The 23,784-nt window shown below is 36.1% G+C and overlaps 2 protein-coding genes across 2 annotated transcripts; one reads left to right on the top strand and one right to left on the bottom strand.

Moving 5' to 3' along the window:
- Nucleotides 1–9,561: 9,561 nt before the first annotated feature.
- LOC109004625 (glutamate receptor 2.8-like) lies at nt 9,562–14,327 on the bottom strand. The gene is made up of 5 exons (XM_018983249.2): nt 14,044–14,327; nt 11,413–12,725; nt 11,003–11,315; nt 10,487–10,896; nt 9,562–10,267 (listed from the first exon to the last, which is right to left on the bottom strand). Exons 1-5 carry the CDS (start codon nt 14,300–14,302, stop codon nt 9,716–9,718), a joined length of 2,847 nt encoding a protein of 948 aa, XP_018838794.2. The 5' UTR covers nt 14,303–14,327; the 3' UTR covers nt 9,562–9,715.
- LOC108979789 (40S ribosomal protein S24-1-like) lies at nt 14,317–21,243 on the top strand. The gene is made up of 3 exons (XM_035693336.1): nt 14,317–14,867; nt 20,819–20,912; nt 21,092–21,243. Exons 1-3 carry the CDS (start codon nt 14,478–14,480, stop codon nt 21,241–21,243), a joined length of 636 nt encoding a protein of 211 aa, XP_035549229.1. The 5' UTR covers nt 14,317–14,477.
- The last annotated feature ends 2,541 nt before the right edge of the window (nt 21,244–23,784 follow it).

Raw genomic sequence — 23,784 nt, 5'->3', positions numbered from 1 at the left:
TATTCATAATGCTGCTGTGTACTATTTTTAACAATTTTTGGGTCAATGTACCATTTGTAATTTGCCAAATTTAAGTGATGTGATTTCTCCAGTGATTAATAGTGATGAGAATTTGTTGATTTGTAGAGCTCATTCCTTTGAAGAAATAAAGGATACTCTTTTTAGTATCCCTATTGATAGTAGTCCTGGACCGGATAGCTTTGGGTCGGGTTTCTTTAGACTTTGTTAGGATATTGTTAAGAAGGATTTGCTGGAAGCAATTTCTGAGTTTTTCTTAACTCATTTTGTTCCCAGATTTTATACTGCTTCTTTTATTGTTCTGATTCCTAAAGTGGATAAGCTCTCTGCTTTTGATAAATTCAGGCGTATTAGTCTTTGCTTGGTGATTTACAAGATTTGTGCTAAGATTATTGTGAATCATTTGACTAATTTGCTTCCTAAGATTATCTCTCAGGAGCAAGGGGTGTTCATCCCTAGTCGTAGTATCTTTGAGAACATTAGCTTAACCCAGGAGATGGTTCATTCTATTCATAAAAATTCGAATGGTGGTAATGTTTTAGTCAAGCTTGATATGTCTAAGGCTTATGATAGAGTTAACTATGACTTTGTTATCATGTCATGGCTTCTTTTGGTTTCTCTTTGCAAGTTTGTGAGCTGATTAGAATGTGTATTTCTACACCTTGGTACTCTATCATGATGAATGGCACTCCCTTGAGGTTCTTTAAAGGTGAATGTGGGTTGCGACAAGGTGATCCACTTTCGCCCTATTTATTTATTATTATGCAAGAGGTGCTTTCCTGTCTTCTCAAAAAATCCTTCGATAATCGTAAAATTGGGAAGTTTTCTCGAGCTGGAGATACTCCTCTTATTTGTCATCTCATGTATACTGATGATATAGTTATATTTGCTAATGGGAGTAAAAGATCTATGAGAGATTTAATGCAGGTTTTGACCACCTATGAAAGTTGGAAGGGTCAATTCCTTAACAAGGATAAAAGTACTATTTTCTTTTAAAAAAAAAAATTAGTTTTCAGGAAAATTTCCTTACTCAACATTACTGGCTTTACTGAAGGTTGTTTTTGTGAGATCTCTAATTTTTCTTGTGTTTTTAATTCCATGTTTTTAAATGTGTTATTTTAATTATGTTGTTTGTGTTATTTTATTTATGGTATTTTATTTATGTTTTTTTTATTTTATTTTGGGAGTGTTTCCGGGATGGATTTCTTTAATTACTGTGTTTTTATTTTAGCTGGGCCGTGTGTGTGTGTGTTTAATTTAGATCCAGCCCAACCCATGTGTAATGACCCAGCCGCCCAGCCTTGTGTTTAACCTAGCCCGTGCGTTTTTAACCCAGCCCCTCCCACTATTTGAAATGACGCCGTTTGGAGGATTGCCCCTTAGGGTTTTATTTTCTTCTTCCTGCGCCGCTCAGCTTCTTCTTCCTCCATCTTATTCTTTTCTTCCATTTCTTCTGGTTTCTTCTATTTCCTTCTTCTCCCTTCGGTTTCTTCTCTTGCCACTTGCTGCCGACACTGGTTGGACCTTAGTCACGCATTTCTCTTGCAAACCACCACCTCTTCTTTCCATCTTTCTTCTCCGTGTCGTTCGGTGGAGGCTCCGAAGGCTTGCTGTCACGACATCGCTTCACTCAGCCACCTCTTTCCACCGTGAGCAGCTCCGTGTCGACTGTTGTGGGCTTCGGGTTGTGCTGTCCTTGCCGCCGCTCCACGCGTCCGCACAAAATGCTACATCTTCTCTACGGCTTGTGCTGTCGATTTTCTTTTCTCTACCTGTGCTTAGCCTATAAATAGGCCAAGTTCTCCAGTTTTTTGAGGATGGGAAAATTGTTGGTTTCTCTTTCTTAAACTCGAGATCTTAGTTCCTAAATTTTGTGATTGTTGTCCCGTAAGTGTAAACCTTTTCGTCGTGTGCACCACCGCAAACCACCGTGCATAGTATTTTTTCTTGGTTGTTTGATCACCCCTGAGAGTTACCTGTGTGTTTCAACTTGTATTTTACCCAAACCCGTGAGTTAAGAGCCTTTTGGCACTGCTCCGCCGTGAGCTCTGTCGTGTGCCGTCACCTTTGGCAACACTTCCTTTTCGCTTGATCTTCCAGATTTATTTTCCATTTTTGTATGTAATTTTTCAGTTTTAAAATAATATTGTTGTAATTATCCTTCATAAATTGTTGATTGTGTTGGTCTATTCGAAATTGGGCCTTGGGCCATTGAAGTGTTTGGATGTAAATTGGAGTTGTTGGAATTGGGCCTTGGGCGGATTGGAGGGCGGGATTTTGCTTGTAATTGTGAAACTGAGTAATTGTAAATAGAGGGCTATTTTATGTAAATATGTTATTTGTTATTTCAACCAATAAATTGTTGAAATGTATTTTTATCATCTTTAATAAATTATGCTATGATGTCATGTTGTTCTGTTTGAAAATGAGACTGTTGTTGGTGCGTGTATTTCACGACCCCAAGCCGAGATGGAACATTATCTTAGTGGAGCTCCTCTGGTCACTCGGGAGCGTAACAGACTGACGTGACGTCCCTTGAGTTGTCTCTGGGTGATGACGGAAACGGACGAAACGGTAACGCTCTCGTACCGATTCTGTGACCTTTTGGCTGGCGAGATTAGAGGATGCTTGGCCATGTATGCGCTGGGCGCGGAACTGGGCATCGCTCGTTATGAAGTCTCATGCACGGACGTTATCCGTGGTGTGACGATGAGAACCAGGTCATGCGGACGGTCCATAGGGGAGACCGTGGTGCATGCTTATTAATTAATGGTTATGATTGGACCAAAATGGAATTTTTGGCGTGAGTTGTAAAAACGGTATTTTGGGAAAAAAAAAAGAAATGAGATGTTGTTTTTCTGCATATTTTTCAGTATGGGGATGCGTGATTCCAATATTGTGCTATAAATCTCTTGGATGTTATTTTGGTTAATTACTTGCTGAGATGTCATAATCTCATTGTGGTGTTTTACCCTACGGTTCCGTCTTATGGCGCCGTAGAGTCTGAAGCAAAGCCCGAGTATGAACTCGAGGGATCAGCTCCACCGGAGGTTTGAGTTGCTGAGAAACTGTTCAGCATTATGAGATTTGTTTCCCTTATGTTATTTCCTGTCTTTAATTTATTCTGTCGGATGACTGTATAATCATTGTAATGTTATTTTATTGTTTTTGAACAATTATGATACTTAATAAAGAAAGACCTTTTATTTCTCCACTGCGAATATTATTTTGTACACTTATTGCTTGATGTACACACTATGAGCACTGGTCGTTGGGGTGCGTGATCCTTGTGGTCATCATTCCGGTGTCATGAACTCCACAAAAATAACATGTGGGGGTCGAGGGCGCCACGATTTTCCTTTTAAATATTTGGGTGTTCCTATTGTGGTTGGGAGACTTAAGGCCTCTGACTTTTGTGAGCTTCTTGGAAAAGTTAAAAAAGAAAATAGCGGGATGGAAAATGAAAATGCTTTCTGCTGGTGGTAGAACTATTTTGTTAAGGCACTTGTTGTCCAGTGTGGCCACTCATCTTCTGGCCGTTTTACATGTTCCTAAGGTTGTGCTCACTGCGCTTAATAAGATCTTGAGTTCTTTCTTTTGGGGTGAGTCTGATGGAAAAGGTAAGAGAAAATGGGTGGCTTGGAAACACATATGTCGCCCCACTAATGAAGGGGGGTTGGGGATTCACGATTTTGGAGACATTCAACGAGCTTTGCATTTAAAGCTTGCCTGGCGTCTCATTAAGGGTCACTGTTTATGGACGGATTTCTTTAGAGGTAAGTATGTTAGGGGTAATCATTTATCCCTTTTGGTGCCTAATAAAGGTACTCGGGTCTGGAAGTCGTTCGTTGTATTCCAGATGTTTTGAATAGTTCTAAGTGGATTGTGAGAGAGGGTGATATCTCCTTCTAGTTTGATAATTGGGAGGAGGGGGCCCCTCCGCATGGTCATTATCCTGTGATTGAGAACCTTTTGCTTAAGATTAAAGAGTGACGCATTGAGAATGAGTGGGATATTCCTCTTTTGGAGTGCCTAGTGGGTCATCTAAAAGCTTCTGAATTGGTTAATTTCTCGTAAGGGAGGGTAGGACGTGTTAGTTTGGTTGCAGGATTCTTATGGTAAGTTTACTACGAAAAGTGCTTGGGATTGCATCAAGATTAGAGCACCGCCTTTACCTTGGGCTCAGTGGACTTGGCATAATAACCTTCCTAAGAAAATTTCTATTATGATGTAGAAGGCTTCCAATAACTGTTTGAGTGTTGATGATAAGATTAAAATGGTTGGTATTTCCATTGTTTCTAAATGTAATTGTTGTGCTACAGGTCACATTGAAGATCTTAATCATATTCTTTGTACTGGTGAATTTGCTCGTCAAATTTGGTGTCTGGTTGCGACTCAGTTAGGGGTGCATATGGGTATCTTTCGCACTTGGAAGGAGCAAATAAATTTTTGGTTTCGTCGTGCTTGAAAGTCTTCTCAATTACAGACTATTTTTGGTCTCCTTCAGTCGATAGTTTCTTGGAAGTTTTGGCAGAGGCGTTGCAAAGCTAGGTTTGAAGATAAGATTGAAACAGTTGAGTCTGTTTGGCATGTTATAAAATTATGGTTTTGCCAGATTATGCAAATGATCATGAAAGTGTTGAGGTTACCTAATCAGGATGTGGCTATTTTAAATCAGTTAGAGATCCCGGTTTTACTTCCCGTTTCTAAGAAGGTTTGTGTGGTGAGATGGCATAAGCCTCAACAGGGATAGGTTAAACTTAATACGGATGGTTGTAGTTTTGGTAATCCTAAGTCATCAAGAGCAGGTGGTTTTATTTGGGATGAGAATGGTAATTTGTGTGTAGCTTATCCTGTCTTCTTGGGTCAGGGCTCTAAAAACTTTGCTTAAATGCGGAGTTTATTGGAAGGGGTTCGGAGGTGCTATCAACTAGGCTTTCATAGGGTAGAAATTGAGATTGACTCCCAAACTCTTGTGGATTGGATCACTTGGGATAACTGTAATATTTGGTATTTAGAGGATTTCTGGGATGAGCTACTTGTTTATCTTGAGTCTATGGAGTACTGTGTGAAACATATTTTTCGGGAAGGAAATGCGGTGGCTGATTCTCTTGCCAAGAGTGGAGCTGCGGTTTTAGATATGAATTGGACAAGTGCTAGAGATAGACTACCCAGCAATTTAAGAGGCCTTCTTCACATGGATAAACTTGGTCTTCCTTATTTGCGGATTTTGTAAGGTGTTTCTTGGTAAGATGCATTTGCTTTATCTATTTTATTTACTTTATATGCTTGTGGATTCTTTGGTCTTTTTTTCTTGCAGGTTGTTAGATTGGTTATATATATATATATATATATATATATATATATATATATTTATTGTTAAGCATTTTCCTTTTGGTATATTGTAGTCTGGTTGGGAGTCTTAGATTTTTTTATACTTGGTTTTGGAATTTTTTGAATGTTTGTACTCCTTAGGTATCTATGGTTGTAACCACGATTTTCCTTCGCCATAAGTGAGGGCTATCAATAAAATCGGGGTACCATCCTCTTCTTAAAAAACAAAATACATTCTAAATTTCTAACAACGGCATGGTCAAGTTCATTTTCCTTCTTCAAACTTATTTGTTTACCAAGATTGGAAATTTTAGCATCTTGGTGATTCATCCTATATAATTAGAGGTCAAGAAAAAAAAAAAGCGAAATTCAATATTGATCTCATTTTTCTTTGACTTTAGATAGAAATAAAATACAAATTATGGGTCAGATTCAAGTAAGTAGTAGTTTTATCACTAAAGAAATCAAACTAAAGTCGTGGAGTAGTACTCGAGTTGAGTTTTTTGGGGTTTGTTTGAGTTTGAAATCAATTAGGTCCCATTTGGATATTGAGCTGAGTTAAGATGAGTTGAATTCTTTATGAATAGTAGTGAGTTAAAATGGTGGAGTAAATTTTGTGGAGCCCACCTAAGATGAATTTAGATATGCTTGAATGTTAAGATGAGTTTAGATGTATTTATGAGAAGTTGACAATGTTGTGGATCTCGTGTATAAAGAGGTGTTGAGTTAAAAAAGGTTGTGGGTCCCCTGTATAAAGAGGTTTTGAGTTAAGATTAGTTTAGTGATTTGAGAGTTGGGTGTTTGAATGCCAGACTCAGTTTAATATTAGATCAAACTTAGTTAATCTCAATTCGTCTAAGTTTCAAACGGGGCCTTAATTATCTTAATAAATAATTGAATTTGAGTAGTGATCACAATTACAATGACAATCAAGTAAAATATCAAGCACTTGGTTATAATATTATTTAATTCTTATATATGTTTTTTTTTTTGAGAGGACGATACCGTAATTTTATTGATAGCAATCACTTATGGGGGAGGAAAATCGTGGTTACAAACTTTAGATGCCTGGGATGTACAAATAAGCAAAATAAAAAAACCCAACTCCCAGACATCAAAATCAACAAACAACAAGCTACAAATTAAATGTTCAGAAAGACAAAACCAATACAAAACCAAGACAAAACCAAGACAAAACCCAAGCCAACAAGAAGAAAAAACCACAGAGGTAAATAATGATAGAAAGTTAGTCTAACTGAAACCAAAACCCGTACCTGGGATAGAAGCTACGAAATGAATTGATAAGGAAGACTAATTCTATCCATTCTGAGAAGGCCACATAACTGGTTAGGCAGATGATCACTATCATTGTACCAATCTATATCAGAACCCGCTGCACCTCTCTTGGCAAGAAAATCAGTCACATCATTTCCTTCACGATAAACATGATTCACACGAAACTCCATGCACCCTAAATAACCAAGTAAATCCTCCCAATAATCCTCAAGATACCAAAGACGACAAACACTTTTAGTAAGCCAATTAAAAAGAAGCTGAGAATCCATCTTAATCTCAACCCAGAAGAAACCAAACTGATAGCACCTCTTAACCCCCTCCCACAAACTTCTCAATTTAGCAAAATTGTTAGAACCTTGACCCAAAAAAACAGAATAAGCCACTTGAAACTGATCCAAACTGTCACGAATAACACCACTAGCACCAGCCGGACCAGGATTACCCAAACTACTACCATCAATATTCAGCTTCACCCAACTCTGAGGAGGTCTAGACCACCTCACCATACGGACCATCTTAGGCTTAGGAAGGACAACATGAATGTCCATTCTATTCAAAACAATGACATCCTGATGAGAAACCTAAGAAATTTTCATAATCGACTCCAAGATCTTACAAATCCAAAATTTAATGACATGCCAAACAAAATCAATAGTATCAGTTCTATCCTTATAACGAGCTTTGCAGCGCCTGTTCCAAAGCTGCCAAGAAACAATAGAAGGGAGAAGTCCAAAAATAATCTGAAGCTGAGAAGACTTCCCGGCACGCCAAAACCAAAAATTAACTTGCTCATTCCAATGTGGAGAAAAGCATGCATGCCTAGGCCCATCATGGGGCAGGCAACAGAGTTTATTAGCTACAAAATGATATTGTTAGCAGTATGCTTAGAATTATTCCTACAAGTGAATTGATGTAGAGAAGGCAAAAACATTAGCTCATGATGCAGATCAAGACAAAAACCTGATCAAAATCAGTTTATGATTTCTGATTTTGTACTAAAGCAGATGATATTCAGAAACTTGTGTATCGGTAGGAGAAGTAAATATCTATCGGTGGCAATATGGCTACTAAAAATTCATCTTCTTGTGGGTGGCTCTCGCCCACCACAGACAATGCTCCAGGTGGTTGAAGCACATCTTCATTACGGTGGTGGGAGTAGACGAAGGGGATATGGTGCACATGGCAGTCCTTCCCACTTGTGGCCTTACGGTAGAACATAAAAGACTAGTTTGTCAAGTTTTCTTTTTAAAACAGGTGATCTAACCAATGTTTTGAATACCGTTTCGGTCAAGACACTGAAATGAAATATTTTGATACCAGTACTGTTTCGTGTATCCTTTCGGAATAGTGTATACAAGGATAAATTATATATATATATATAAACACACACACACACACATAAACTATATTCTAAAATAACAATAAAATAAGTCATAAACTTAATAATACTTCTCAAATTTTATATAAATTTTTTTGTAAAAATCTGAACTATAAAAAAGAAGTGAGGTTTTATATTTTTAAAGTGAGTTTTTATATTCTTACTAAATAAAAGTTACTTGTATATTTCTCATGTCTCATAGTTTGAGGGAGAGTACTGGTCATGTTAGGTTTGGGCATTGCTCACAGGAGAAGCATAAGCTCGTGCCCCACGGATATGGCATATATGGGAACCATGCGTTGCGTATCTCAGATCTAGATTTTGTCAGATAGACCACAGCCTGGCCAGAAGGATAACTCTAACTACACTTTTATGAAAATGTCTTGCAGTTTTACTTAAGGAAAATGCTATGGTCACTGCTATTAGACACCGTTTTTTAGTCCCACTTGACGTGTACAGTCTACTGTAGCATTTCTTTCTTTCTTTTTTTTATTCATTCACTTTCGACAGCCTGATATTTTTAATATTCTATTCCTATTTTTAATATTTTATTACCATATATTCCTCATTTCTAATATTTTATTCCCTCTGCACATTTCAACTTTGTTTTCTTTTAACAATCATCTCTTCTTCCTCGAGGAACAATGAATGCGGAGGAACCGAAACGTCGTTGAAGTTTTTGAGAACCTAGGTCGGGAAGTGGTGGGTGACGCCACACTGGTCGACCTCACCATCCTCAGCGAGGAACAACGATGAGGAAGTGGATGACTCGGAAGAAGACAGTCTCTTGAGGCCGCCTAGGAATTGGCTCAAGAACTGGAAGGGTTTGACGATGGTGCCAAAGAAAACAAAACGGAAGAGATTGGAGAAGGGGTTGCGGGATTTGTCGGAGGAGGAGGAAGGAGAGGGAGTGGAATTGACAGGAGACGACCCAGCAGCGACCGAGTGCCTTGACGTTGCCGATCTTGTTGAAGACAAGGAGGATGAGGAGGGAGTTGGGTAATAGGTCGAAGTGGGTTTGATTTTGAGATTGAGATGGAGAAAGTGGGTTAGGCATAGATCATGGAGACGATAAGGCATGGGTTTGATTTAGAGATTGAGATGGAGACTTGGGAGAGAGAGAAAGAGAGTTGCGGGAAGCGAATGAATAAAAGAAAGAAAGAAATGCTACAGTGGACTGTACACGTCAAGCAGGACTCAAAATCGGTGTCTAATAACGGTGGCTGTAGCATTTTCCTCTACTTAAATTATGAAAATGCCATAAGTTATTCAGCTCCTATATACATACCGGCAAAATGTATATTTTGGCTGAAATCTAGAGTACCGGCTTGTACAAGCCAAAACAACTTGGTACGGCTGATATTTGATCTGAAATGAAATGCAACCCTCTCTTGTACCGGCTATTGCTCCGGTACGGTATATTTGGAGATAATTAGTTATGATGTAGCACATTTTAAGTAATTTTATATATCTTAAATGTATTATGTAACAAGCGTGACTGAGTTAACAAAATCGAAAATAAATAGAAGAATACATTTTTCAAATTAGAAGTATGTCAAAAAAGTTTTTGGGGGAACAAAGGAGTGGTAGCTAATAAAGCACAAAACAATCTTAGGGGAAAAACTTCGTCTCTTTACATTTCCTTTTTCATATATTTAACATTAAAAGCAAAAAAACTCAGACCTATTTTTAGTTTGGTACATCCACATGCAAAGATGTAATATCACTACGCCGAGAAGGAAAACTCATAGGAGGAGGACTTTCATCCCTGTCGCTTACAAAGTCGAAAATCCTGGAGTGGTTCTCCATATTATGACGAAATTCTATTACGTCAGGACTTGATATAGCATGTACCCTAGACGTACGTCTTTCAATATTGGGATGTGAAGAGGGATCTTCTTTCTGGTCAAAATACTTGGCCATTTCAATCAACTTGGACCAAAAGGAGCTCTCAAGATTGCTGTTGCTCAAAGTTGGCCAATGTGTGCCAAAGAACTTGAAGAAGCAAACCAAGAGTGAGATCAAGGAAACGGTTCCGGTGATGATGAAGAGGCCGCCGAAGCTGTGCAGACTGAGACTAGGAATATTTGATGAGATTGAGGCGCTTGGATGTTCACAATTAGTACTACCACCACTTGAAAAGTAGGTCTGCTCAATTGCTCCCAATTTGTTTGTGTCTTGAGTGACATTCAAGATTGCCCTTGAAATGTATGGGACCAAAGGAGATCCTAGAGGGAAGGCCTGAAGAAACACACGAGAAAGACTACAACATTTAAAAGAAATAAGTAAACCAATAGACAAAATGACTATTATAATGGGAATGATTTCTATTTTTTAAGTTTGCTGCAAATTTATGTAACATATAGAGGGAATCACCAAGAGTTACACTATAATAAATGACACTTAAGGCATTGTACTCATAAGCATTAATAAACTTGAGAGAGAGATAGAGATACTCACAAAGCCAAATCCATCAGACTTATAGGTCGGACCAACCATAGTGTACCTGGAGCAGTACTTTGCAAGGAAGAGCTTAATGTAAGGAATTTCATCAAAGAAGGCTGCAACGCCACCATTTTGGGTTCCTTTTGACAATGCTTCATGATACTCCTCATAGGTGCTAAAAGCCTTCAACTTGGACCGATCGAAGGTCAACTGTTTTAATAGAAGCCCTTCAACATAGGAATTGTTTTGATATCCAACAAAATAACCATTCTTTCTTATCTCTTTTACGTCAACGAAGGTAGGCTGCAATCTCTGTACAGTTAACATTGAGGCTAAACTTGCAGTATAACTTTGTGTGAGGATGAGTACCACAAAAAACCAAATGACCATCACGAATCTTGACCAATTGCTTAGCACTTTCTCACCTGGATCCATTATATATATCGATATCAATATACACAATCAAATATGTTAAACTTGGGAGGGAGGGAAAGGAAAGGAAATCTTTTTATGGGTGTAAAGGATATTTACTGTGAGCAAACACCAATGTTGAGAAGGAGAACCCAAAAATCGTGCCAAGTTGTTGAACTCTCGGGCCTCTGAACTCACTGTTTATTCGGTGTTCAAGAACCCAAATCACCACACCTGTAATGACAAATGCTGCACCTGTAGTTAACCACAGATCCAAGCTTAGTGGCTTTAAGAAAATCCAAAAATTTGTCTTCTCATTATCTTTCACTAGAACCACCATTGACACGCCAGATTCTGAGTAAGGTAAAGTGAAATCGACATATAAGGAGCGATTAGCAATAATTGTTGTATCTCCCACCACAGCATCATACTTCTGCATTTAGAGAAAAATATGCATGGTTATTGCTTTCAATGTATTGAAAAAAATAAGTTTTTATAAATTAACACAAATATTGAGGCCCAAAAATCACCTGAAGTTTGATTTGGTAAGTAAGTTCATCGTATGTTCCAGCACTCTGCCTATCTTTATTCATGAAGGGAATAAACTCATAAGGAAGGGGGAATGGTAATGCCTTGAGTACAGCAAGAAACACATCATGGGAGAACCCTGATATGATAGGCTTATTAGTACGAGGATCCCATTCCACTTTCAGAAATTCATCAAAACCTAGTTTCACCGGAACCCCAATCCTCAACTTTGGTGGCTGCTCTGTTCTGTCACCTGGCCAGATGGGTTGCTTAAGTTTGTCCTTTGAAATTGAGTATGCTACTTCATTATTATCGTCTAATTCTTGTGAAAGTCCTCTCTGTATGGTCCAGTATCCAATAATTCTCTCAGTTTTTCCAATCACATTGAGTATTTCAAAGACTGAAGGTTCCAACTGTCCTTTAATCAAATGAAATTTCCCGCTCAGGCCTTGAAACTCAGTAGTTAGAATCGTATCAAGAAGTGTTTGACCGGTTTCAGAAATTCCTAGAGCTGCAAGATCCACGTTACTTTTGCTAGCATTTTTCTTTAAGAATCCAGAATGTATTATGCCAGCCTTCTCTACTGCCATAGCCAAAGCCCAAGCTGTATCATATGCCCATAATCCAAAGAGGTTTAATCCAGTAATCTTAACATTTGGTTTACTTGAGGTTAAATTTCTTTTCCATCTTCTTCTGAAGTCTTCCAACTGTTTTGATCTGGGTATGTATGGTCGCAATCCCAGCACACCTTGCATCGACTCCTTTACCTTTGGGCCCAAAGGATCAACCAAAGCTGATAGCCCTGCTGTGATAATCCATGCATACCCTTCCCTCATCATTCCTGCATTATTTGCAAGTACAAAGAGCTTCGAGGCAAGTGAAGCAGTCATGTGCACAAGGAATATCCTAGCATTATAAGTTTCATTCAACTTTTTAATCTCCTGAGCGATTTCACTATTATTGGAAAATGGAGGAATTGCACTTCTGTAAGGCATTCGAGTTTCAATCTCTTCAAAAGCATCCATCAAGTATGGAATTAAACCATTTCCATAATCTGTGTCTTCATAAATAAGGACAATCTCCCGCCAACCGTAGGCCTTAACAATGGCTGCTATGGCTTTCACCTCAGCGGAATCATCTAGTGCCGTGCGTAGGAAAAAGGGGTTTTGAGCAGGCGAAAGAGAGGGGCTTGTGGCTGAGAAGGAAATGATGGGAACCTGAGCTTTTCGTCCAAGTTCAATAACGAACTTAGCTTGTGCTGACCTTTGAGGTCCTATGATGGCGTGCACTTCTTCATTCTTCATTAAATCCAGTGCTGGATTTCAGTAAATAGTGAATGATTAATTAGAAGATATAAAATTTCACTGAAGACGTTCAATAAGTACAACAACAACAAGGATAATCCATATATAATCTTTATCATTATCATGTGGATCGTTAAGATTTGATGGTACAGATGGCACAAAGCAAAGACGATTGTATTCTAACAACTTGCATATAACTATGTAATAAAATAGTATTATTTTAAATTTTCTTTTGATTTTTATTTTTGATTTTAGGTGTTTAAATATAATTATTATATTTAGAATTATTTATGAGTTGTGAATGAGTTGTTAGCCTATCACTGCCTCTTTGAATGGACCTCGTATTGAAAATTTATTTTATTATAAAATTAATTTAACGGATCAAATGAAATTATGTCAATTTGTAAATTTATTTTTATATAATATCTTTATATTTATAATACTTCTTGTTTTCAAAACACTTGCATTTTACAAGAAAGATATGCGGGTGTTTTGAAATATGCTTTTGAAATATTCTTTATATTCTTTCCTATTCTTTTTATTTTTTTACTCTATTAAAATATTATTTATTTTATTTAATCTTTTTACTAATTATATTTTTAAAACTCTATTTGTTAACTGTTTAATTTCCAAAAATTCATCTAAAGTATAAATAAGAACAGTTCTTCTCCCATAAAATAATTTATGTATTATTTGGACTGTGAAAATGTGTGTTTGTTAATAAAAATTAGTTAAATGATTAGTAAAAATAATTTTGATTAATATATTCTGCCTCACGTTAACAAAAATGAGAAAATTAGATTTTTATGCTATTGTTTCTAGTTTTAAAGAAAGAGTAGGAATAACAAATATATCTAAATTATATATTCATTCAAAATAATGGTTTAGCTTGATAAGAGTAGCTTCCCAAATTTGAGATTCAACTGTAGCAAGAAGGGGTATTGAGAATTCTCAAAATTTTTAACTCTTTTTATAATTTTATTATCGAAAACAAACACTTTTAAATTTTAAATTTTTAACTTTTTTCACGTGATTATTATCTAATCATTATTAAAATATAAAAATCAATACAATTTTTACAAATTTTAAAATGAAATAACATTAAAAATTACATTTAAATAATTTTATAATTTTATAATATTATTCACAAAATTATAAGAAAATACAAGTGTCCAAACATGCTATTAAGCTGGATGTAGCCAACTTTTTATAGCTTTTCATTTTCCCCTACTTTTGGAGTTCTTTTCGTCATCTAGAAAGAGACAATTCACAACCTTATCATGCTTTTTCCCACGATATTAATTGTTGAACTTTAAATATTTAATATACCTGCAGATGCTGCGGCAATGACATCATTCCCAGAATCCATAGTCAAAAGAGCGATCCTGGTGTTATAATCATCATTGACAGCGTAAAAACCGGAGAGTGCCATGGACATGCAACGCTTTGCAATTCCTCCCACCGTGGCGTTCAAATCAAGAACCACGCCCACTGGTACGACCTCCTTTGCCATCGAGTGCTCGCCATGGAGGTTCACGATCAGCAAGAGAAAGGCAACGAAAGAGAGGTGTTTCTGGTGGTATGCCATTGTCGATCGAGCTAAGGCTTGCTACTGATTGCAGAAATAAATCGTCTGATCGATGCGCTCTAGCTGTAGTTGTGGACAGATGACAATGCTCTGAGCTGTCCGTTGTCTCTGTGCGCGTGCTTGTGCCTCTATGGCCCTTGCGCGCTAGTCGGATCGCCGATCTTCAACGACCCAAATGGCGGACAAGGCAGTAACCATCAGAACTAGTAAGTTCATGACCAACAGGCTCCTCTCCCGAAAGCAATTCGTCATCGATGTCCTTCATCCAGTAAGGCCCAATATTTCCAAGACTGAGCTAAAGGAGAAGCTGGCAAGGCTGTACGAAGTAAAAGACGTAAACTCGATCTTTGTTTTCAAGTTTCGAACTCACTTTGGAGGTATAAAATCAACTGGTTTTGGGGTGATTTATGATTCTGTTGAGAATGCAATCAAATATGAACCCAAGTACAGTCTCATCAGGAATGGACTTGATACCAAGGTAAAAAAGTCAATAAAGCAGTCGAAGGAGAGGAAGAACAGGGCTAAGAAAATCCGTGGGGTGAAGAAGACTTCAGATGCTGCCAGGGTGGAAAGAAGAAATGAGTTTTCATTGGTTTTGTTGATCTTAAAGCTGATTTGCATATTTTTAAGAAAAAATATATTTATAATCATAAATTATATAATTATATAATTGTTTTAAAAAATAAAAATAAAATATAAAATTTACATTAAAAAAATTAATTTTTTAATAATAAATTTAAAAAATTGTACAGAAAAGTACTCTTTATTTAATAGCTATATTTTCTCATTAGATCTTTTGTAAAACGAATTTTTTGGTTCTAGAGTTAAAATACCGTGAATTCTGAAGTTCTGTTCAGTGTACGACTTTTTAGTATTTTGTGGGGCACCATTTTGAAATTTTGAGTGGAAGCACATTCTAGCAGTTGTTTGGCCTAAAAAGAAAGAATAAATCTTTTCAACCTCCTAACATTCTACACTCCACATTATTTTTAATTTTTATTATTTTTTTCTTTTATTAAATATTTATTATATAAATAATAAATAGAAAATTTAAAATAATTTTAAAAAAATAAACTCAAAAAAAAATTTTAAAAAAATATTAAAAATTTTAAAAATTAAAAAAATAATGGAGTGTAGAGTGTGGTGGAGGTTGTGTAGCAAAACTCAAAAAAATTATTAAAAATTTTTTCTTAATTATGAAGTAAAATAAAAAATTATAAAAAAATATTTTTTATTTTACTTCATGATTAAGAAAATATTATTTAATAATATTATAATTTTTTTTATTTTTTAAAATTATTTAAAAAATTTATATAAAAAAAAACTAACAAATACATATAATAAAATACATTAGAGATCTAGCGGAAGCCTCCAACGAAAGCTCTAGCATTTAAAAAAAAAAAAAAAATTGTACAGATGACAATGCTGACCAAAGAAGTCTTCTTTACAAGCAATTGTGGGAGCCACAGCCTAGCTGAGCGTTGGCTGTTTGGCAATACGACACTTCCCCCGCTAGAGTGCAAATTAAATGAACGTCGTTTGTATGAGATTCACGTATCTTTATATCTTCTATAAGATTTGTTTATATTGAATGAATTGAATCTCAACGTGAAGTAGACCAAACCTCTACCGTATAAATTTAATATTGGTTTTGATGGGATCAGACCCACGTAAAACCAATCAATACCATTTAATTTCATTTATATCGTCTAAGAAACGCCGAAATTATACTGAATTATACTTCAAAAAGAGTAGTTCAAACTATTATAAAGAATAAGAATAAGAATAAGTTTCTAATTCACAAAAAAAATCATTTATGATAGATTATTTATGATGAAAATAGATTAATTTTAACAAAATAAAAAAATAATTATTTTTATACAAAGACTCTTATGTGCCTGTATTTATTAACTGAACATGATTAACTAGACCACGTTCCTATATGTTCCTGGTACAAAAAAAAAGAAAAAAAGGAAAAGTCACATTTGTGAGGCTGTGTTTGGTTTCAATAAGTATGTGGCCAATATTATCACTTTCTTGGTCAAGATGTCAACAGCAGAATGGTCAGTCAATTCGGGAGCGCTACCATCATTAATGGTGAGTTGGACTAGGTTAATCGTGTTACAAACGAAATCCATTCTAAATTTCTGTTACGAGGCGCCGACAAAATGAGAAGAATAACTGGGTTGTTGTTGAAGTGAACTCCAAGTCTTCTTAAGATTGTGTTTAGATGTTAAAGTGAGTTGAGTTGAGTTGAGATAATAAAATATTATTTTTTAATATTATTATTATTTTAAAATTTGAAAAAGTTAAATTATTTATTATATTTTATATTTAAATTTAAAAAATTTATAATGATGAGTTAAGATGAATTGAGATTAATTTGAAATCCAAACGAAGCCTAAGTCTCCGTGTTTTCGACTTCGTTTAGTTGTTTAAGGTTACGTTTGGATGTTGAGAAGTGTTGAGAATATTTGTGAATAGTTATGAGTAGAGATTAGAGTGAGTTTGTGGGTCTCATTGAGAGTATTTTGAGTTGTTTGGATGTGTGAAGTATGTTGAGTTATTGACTTTTGAGTAGGTAGTTGAAAAATGAGTGGGTCCCATAAATATTATAATGATTTGATTTTTAATAATAAATATTATAATGATTTTATTATAGTGATTTTTTAATATTAATAAATATTATAGTGATTTTATTTTACTTTTATATATAATAATGATAAATATTATAATAATTTTATTTTTAATTTATATATAATAATGATAAATATTATAATGATTTTATTTTTAATTTATATATAATATTGATAAATATTATAATGATTTTATTTATATATATATAATAGTGATAAATATTATAGTAATGTTATTTTTTATTTATATATTATAGTGATTTTATTTTTAATTTATATATAATATTGATAAATATTATAATGATTTTATTTATATATATAATAGTGATAAATATTATAGTAATGTTATTTTTTATTTATATATTATAGTGATTTTATTTTTAATTTATATATAATAGTGATAAATATTATAGTATTTTATTTTTTATTTATATATAATAGTGATTTTATTTTTATTTATATATTTTAGTGTTTTTATTTTTTATTTATATATAATAGTGATAAATATTTTTTATTTATATATTATAGTTATTTTATTTTTTATTTATATATTATAGCGATTTTATTTTTTATTTATATATTATAGTTATTTTATTTTTTATTTATATATTATAGTGATAAATATTTTTTATTTATATATTATAGTTATTTTATTATAGTGATTTTATTTTTTATTTATATATTATAGTGATTTTATTTTATTTATATTTAATAGTGATAAATATTATAGTGATTTTATTTTTTATTTATATATAATAGTGATAAGTATTATAGAATGTTTGTGAATAGTTATGAGTAGAGATTGAAGTGGGTTTGTGGGTCCCATTGAGAATATTTTAAGTTGTTTGGCATGTGCAATATTTTCAAAAGTACGAAAATACTTGAAAAGTGTTGAGGAATGTTTGGTACCCAAACATAGCCTACTCATCTCAATTCATCTCAACTTATCATTACAAATTTTTTAAATTCTAACACAAAATATAATAAATAATTTAACTTTTTCAAATCCCAAAATAATAATAATATTAAAAAATAATATTTTAACAATATTTTATTATCTCAACTCAACTCAACTCAACTCACTTCAACATCCAAACACAACCTTCATGTCTGATGCATAGTGTTAAGGCTTTGGGAGCCATTGGCCGTGTAGTTGGAAGATTAAAAGAAGTAATTGGATCGTGGACCATGAGGCTGTAGGCCTCATTAGACATTTAGGAGACGTTTAAATTCGAAGATGACTTGAGATGAGCTGAGATGAGTTGAGATGGATTGTGAATAGTAATGAGATGAGTTGTGAATAGTAGTAAGATTTGTGAGTTAAAGTTGCTGAATAGTAATGAATAGTAGTGAGATGAGTTGAGATGAGCTGAGATGACTTGCGAATCCAAACATCTCCTTACTTAATTTTCAAGTGGCCTTGGGTCTAGTTACATTAAGGACATTATAGTAATTTCATTTTACTAGTATGTGAGTCTATTGTAGGAAGTAGAGAGATTATTTTGGAATATTCTATTGTTCACGCTGTTTGGAGGAGCTTCCCCTCGAAGAGAGCATTATCTCTGTCATTTTACAGATTTGATTCAATACAAGTTACTATCCATTATACAAATATACTTCTCAATCTTCTATAATGTTACAAGTGGTATTAAGAGCCCCTTTCCCACTTTTGAAATCATGGCTGAAGGCACAAGACTCAAAGATCTCAATGAAGGTTTTCAATCCTTCAAGTGTTCGATAGAAGTTCACATCCAACAGATCGATTCCCAGTTTACTATGATTAGCATGGAGATGCAGGCAATGAGGTTGTAGATGGAAGCTATGAAGCATCAATTTTCTACAATGGCGTCAGATCTACATAAAGTTAACTCAATATTATCACTTGGACCAAGCAACAATGGAGATAGTTCCATAAATCAACAACTGGTAAATCACGTAGGAGATGTTCAACCTCGAGTTGTAAGATTAGCTGTTGATTGGTTGGGAGGAGTTTGTGACAGCTTTATTGCTCAGATTTTGGCCTTCTAGTTATGATGACCCTATGGAATAGTTAACTAGGCTAAGGCAAGTGGGTACGGTGGAGGAATATAAGGCTAATTTCGAAGCATTGTCTAATCGGCTACAACGATTATCAGAGTCTTATAAGCTAAGATGCTTTTTCAGTGGCTTAAAGGATGAAATTAGATTAACTGTTAGGATGTTTAATCCAAACAGTTTAATGGAAGCTTATGGGTTGGCCAGAATTCAGGAGTAGAAAGTTTCTCTCCATAAGAAATTCCCCTGACACCAACAACCCCATTACAATGACCCACCATCCCTTAAATTGTTACCCAATCCATACCAGCCAAGACCGAGCCAAACACACACCAACCATCATACTACTGCCGCAAACACTTACCAAGGTAATGTTGTAGTTCTAGTCCACAAAATCAGCCAAAACCAAATGAAAACAAAGAGAGAAAAAGGCTTATGTTATCATTGTGAGGCCAAGTGGCATCTTCGCCATCGTTGCCAAACACCACGGCTCTATCTGATTGAGGAGGTGAAGGAAGACATCGAAGAACAAGCGGAGGTTGCTGCACCAATAGGGGACCCACAGGAGTTGTTGGACAGCTTGAATCCTGAAAAGTCACCATAGATATCATTACATGCAATTATTGGATCCTTGAGTCCAAAAACAATGCAAGTAAAGGGAAAGTTGGGAAGTCAATGGGTTACTATTCTCATCGACTCCGGAAGCAACCACAATTTTCTTGACCCAACAGTTTTGGGCCGCATTACACCCTGTTTATGATGAAAATGTGAGAGTTAAGGTTTCTAATGGTGACTTGTAAGATAGTGAAGGGAAAGTAAAGGCGATGAATGTGGCCATTCAAGGGCAGATGTTTCAACTATATATGTATGTATTACCATTGGCGAGGTGTGACATGGTACTTGGTATACAATGGCTACAAGGATTGGGCTCCATCGTATGGAACTTTCAGGAGCTCACTATGCAATTTACTTTCCAAAATCATGTTGTACAGTTAAAAGGGCTCACTATGAATACATGGATAGAGGAAGGACCAGTTCAAAAACATAATAGAATGGAAAACAAAGGGGTGTTGCTACACTTAATAGACCCACAAATCAACCAGCCTACCATACCACCAAACATTAAGCAAATACTTCGTCAATACCCAACAATTTTTTCCACACCAAAAGGCTTACCTCCTACCCGTTCCCATGACCATACCATTACCCTCCAACCCGGAACCCAACCAGTTTCTGTGCGTCCCTATCGCTATCCATATTTTCAAAAAGACGAGATTGAAAAGATTGTTAAGGAGTTGCTGGACTCATGGGTTATTCGCCCAAGCCAAAGCCCTTACTCCTCACTCGTTCTTTTGTTGAGAAAGACTGATGGAACTTGGCGACTTTGTGTGGATTACAGGGCCTTAAACAAGGCCACAGTAAAGGATAAATATCATATTCCGATGGTGGAAGAGCTGCTTGACGAATTACATGGAGCTAGGGTGTTTTCCAAGCTCAACTTAAGGTTGAGCTATCATCAAATACAGGTCAAACCAAAAGATATTCCTAAGATGGCATTTCGCACACATGAGGGACACTACAAGTTCCTAGTGATGCCGTTTGGCCTAACAAATGCCCCATCCACATTTCAGAGCTTAATGAACCAGGTTTTTAAACCTGACTTATGAAAGTTCATTTTGATTTTTTTTATGATATTCTTATTTACAGCAAAGATGAGACAGCTCACTTGGGTCATTTAAAAGCCACTTTTGATACCTTAAGGGGTAATCAACTTTATGCTAAGATGAGCAAGTGCAATTTTTGTTGTGAATAAGTGTCGTATTTGGGATACCTAATTTCTGGACAGAGGGTACGTGCCGACCCAGAAAAATTGAGGGCAATGTTGGATTGGCCCATCCCAAAGTCCGTTAAGGCCCTAAGAGGTTTCCGTGGGTTAACAGGTACTATCGTAAATTCATTAGGGGGTATGGAGCCATCGCTACCCGTTTAAAAGATTTGTTAAAAAATGATAGTTTCACATGAGGAAATGAGGCCCAATTTGCCTTTAAAGCATTAAAGAAGGCAGTTACACAGCCATCAGTGCTAGCCTTCTCTAATTTTCAGTCTCATTTTGTTATAGAGTGTGATGCCTCAGGAGAGGCCATTGGAGTGGTGTTAATGCAAGGGGGAAGGCCGATAGCTTTTTTCAACAAAGCCTTAAAAGGAAGGGCTTTAGCAATGTTGGCATACGAGAAGGAGTTGTTTGCACTAGTTTCAACTGTGCAAAAATGACGGTCTTATCTGTTAGGGCAGCCTTTTGTGGTCAAAACCGACCACCAAAGTCTAAAGTTTCTACTGGATCAAAGAGTAGGCACTAACATGCAGCAGAAATGGATTTCTAAGTTGATGGGGTACGACTTCCTAATTCAGTATAAGAAGAGTAAAGAGAACGTTGTGGCCGATGCCCTTTCCTGACAAGAAAGCACTAAGGAAGTGACAGTGACTATGTTATCACTACCAAGTTGGGATTGGATCATAGAAATTCAGGGCTTATATGGGGCTGATTCAGTGACATAGGAGCTGCTGCGGAAGTACCAAGATGATGACTTGAGCAGCCCTTATGCAGTTAGAAATGGAATCATTTTTTACAAAAGCAAGGTGTATATTCCAGCTGACCACCCATTTATTAACAAGCTGTTGGGCTTATTGCATAGCAGCCCCGTGGGGGGGCACTTGGGGCTTTGACAAGACCATTCACAGAGTACAAATGGAGTTTCATTGGCCAAGCATGAAAACTGATGTAAAATTTTTTTTGAAAGCTTGTGATGTGTGTCAAGTGGTAAAGGTGGATAATACCCTTCCAAGTGGGCTTTTACAGCCCTTACCCGTACCATCTCGACCATGGGCTGAAATTACCATGGACTTCATGGAAGGCTTACCAACCTCAGGGAGGTTCAATACATTGGGGGTCGTTGTTGACAGGTTTACAAAATACGCCCATTTTGTGCCCTTGTCCCATCCCTATACAGCTAAGGTGGTGGCCTAACTCTTCCTGAAGCACATTTTTAAGTTACATGGGATGCCTACCTCTATTGTATCGAATAGAGATCCCATGTTTACAAGCAAATTCTGGACTGAACTCTTTACCTTACAAGGTGTTCAACTAGCCTTCAGTACTGCCTATCATCCTCAAACGGATGGGTAAACTGAGACTGTTAACAAGTGGATGGAGAATTATCTGAGAAGCTATGTATCAGACAAACCTAAAGAATGGGCACTATGGGTCGAACTTGCAGAATGGTGTTATAATTCCAATCAACATGCATCTCTAAAGATTTCCCCTTTTGAAGCGCTATATGATTATGCACCCCTTAAGCTATGCAATTACATTAAAGGCACGACAAGAGTAGAAGAAATGGAGCTGACCTTGCAAAACCGAGAGCAACTATGGCACCTGTTGAAGCAAAATTTAGTCAAGGTCCAAGATAGGATGAAAAAATACGCTGACAAAAAAAGAAAGGAGAGACACTACCGTGAAGGGGACTGGGACTTCTTGAGGCTGCAGCCATACCGAGTCACCGACAGTCGTCACCCAGTCGAAGGAAAAATCTCAAACTTTCACCACATTTTTATGGGCCCTATCAGGTAGAAAAAAAAAAATCAGTGAGGTTGCATATCGATTGAAATTACCCATTCCTCCCAGATCCATAACGTGTTTCATGTTTCTCAACTAAAACCGAAAGTGGGTCAGCACATTAGCCCCATCACTACACTACCTCCAGTTGAAAAAAATGGAAACTTGAAGCCAGAACCAGAAGAGATATTAAACCGAAGGATGAGAAAAGTGAACAACAAACCTCTCGTGGAACTGTTGATCCGATGGCATGGAGAAGCTGCGGAAGATGCTTCGTGGGAGCCTTACCATGTCCTTTGTTCCAATTTTCCCCACTTTGTGGGCAAGGTTTTGTGAAGGGGAGGAGAGTTGTTACACGACGCCGACAAAATGAGAAGAACAACTAGGTTGTTGTTGAAGTGAACCCTAAGCTTCCTAAGTCTTCGTGCCTTCATGTCTAATGCATAGTGTGAAGGCTTTGGGAGCCATGGGCCGTGTAGTTGAAAGATTAAAGGAAGGACCTAGGTCGTGGACCATGAGGCCGTAGGCCTTATTAGACATTTAGTTAATTTTCAAGTGGCCTTGGGCCCAGTTACACTAAGGACATTATAGTAATTTCATTTTACTAGTATATGAGTCTATTGTGGGGAGTAGAGAGATTATTATGGAATATTCTACTGTTCACGCTGTTTGGAGGAGCTTCCCTTTGAAGAGAGCATTATCCCTGCCATTTTACAGATTTGATTCAATACAAGTTACTATCCATTATATAAATATACTTCTCAATCTTCTATACTGTTACAATTTCTAACAAAGGCATGGTCAAGTTCATTTTCCTTCTTTAAACTTATTTGTTTACCAAGATTGGAAATTTTAGCATCTTGGTGAGTTATCCTATATAATTATCGGTCAAGAAAAAAAAAAGCGAAATTCAATAATGATCTCCTTTTTCTTCGACTCTAGATAGAAATAAAATACAAATTATGGGTTAGATTCAAGTAAATAGTAGTTTTATCACTAAAGAAATCAAACCAAAGCCGCGGAGTAGTACTTGAGTTGAGGTTTTTGGTGTTTGTTTGAGTTTGAAACGAATTAGGTCCCGTTTGGATGTTGAGCTGAATTAAGATGAGTTGAGTTTTTTATGAATAGTAATGAGTTGAAATAGTGGAGTGAGTTTTCTGGAGCCCACCTAAGATGAATTTAGATATGTTTGAATGTTA

The sequence above is a fragment of the Juglans regia genome, chromosome 8 (assembly GCF_001411555.2).
Source record: "Juglans regia cultivar Chandler chromosome 8, Walnut 2.0, whole genome shotgun sequence".
NCBI classification, from domain to species: Eukaryota; Viridiplantae; Streptophyta; class Magnoliopsida; order Fagales; family Juglandaceae; genus Juglans; species Juglans regia.
Note: the sequence above shows the minus strand (reverse complement) of the source record. Positions and strands in the feature narration are given on the sequence as shown.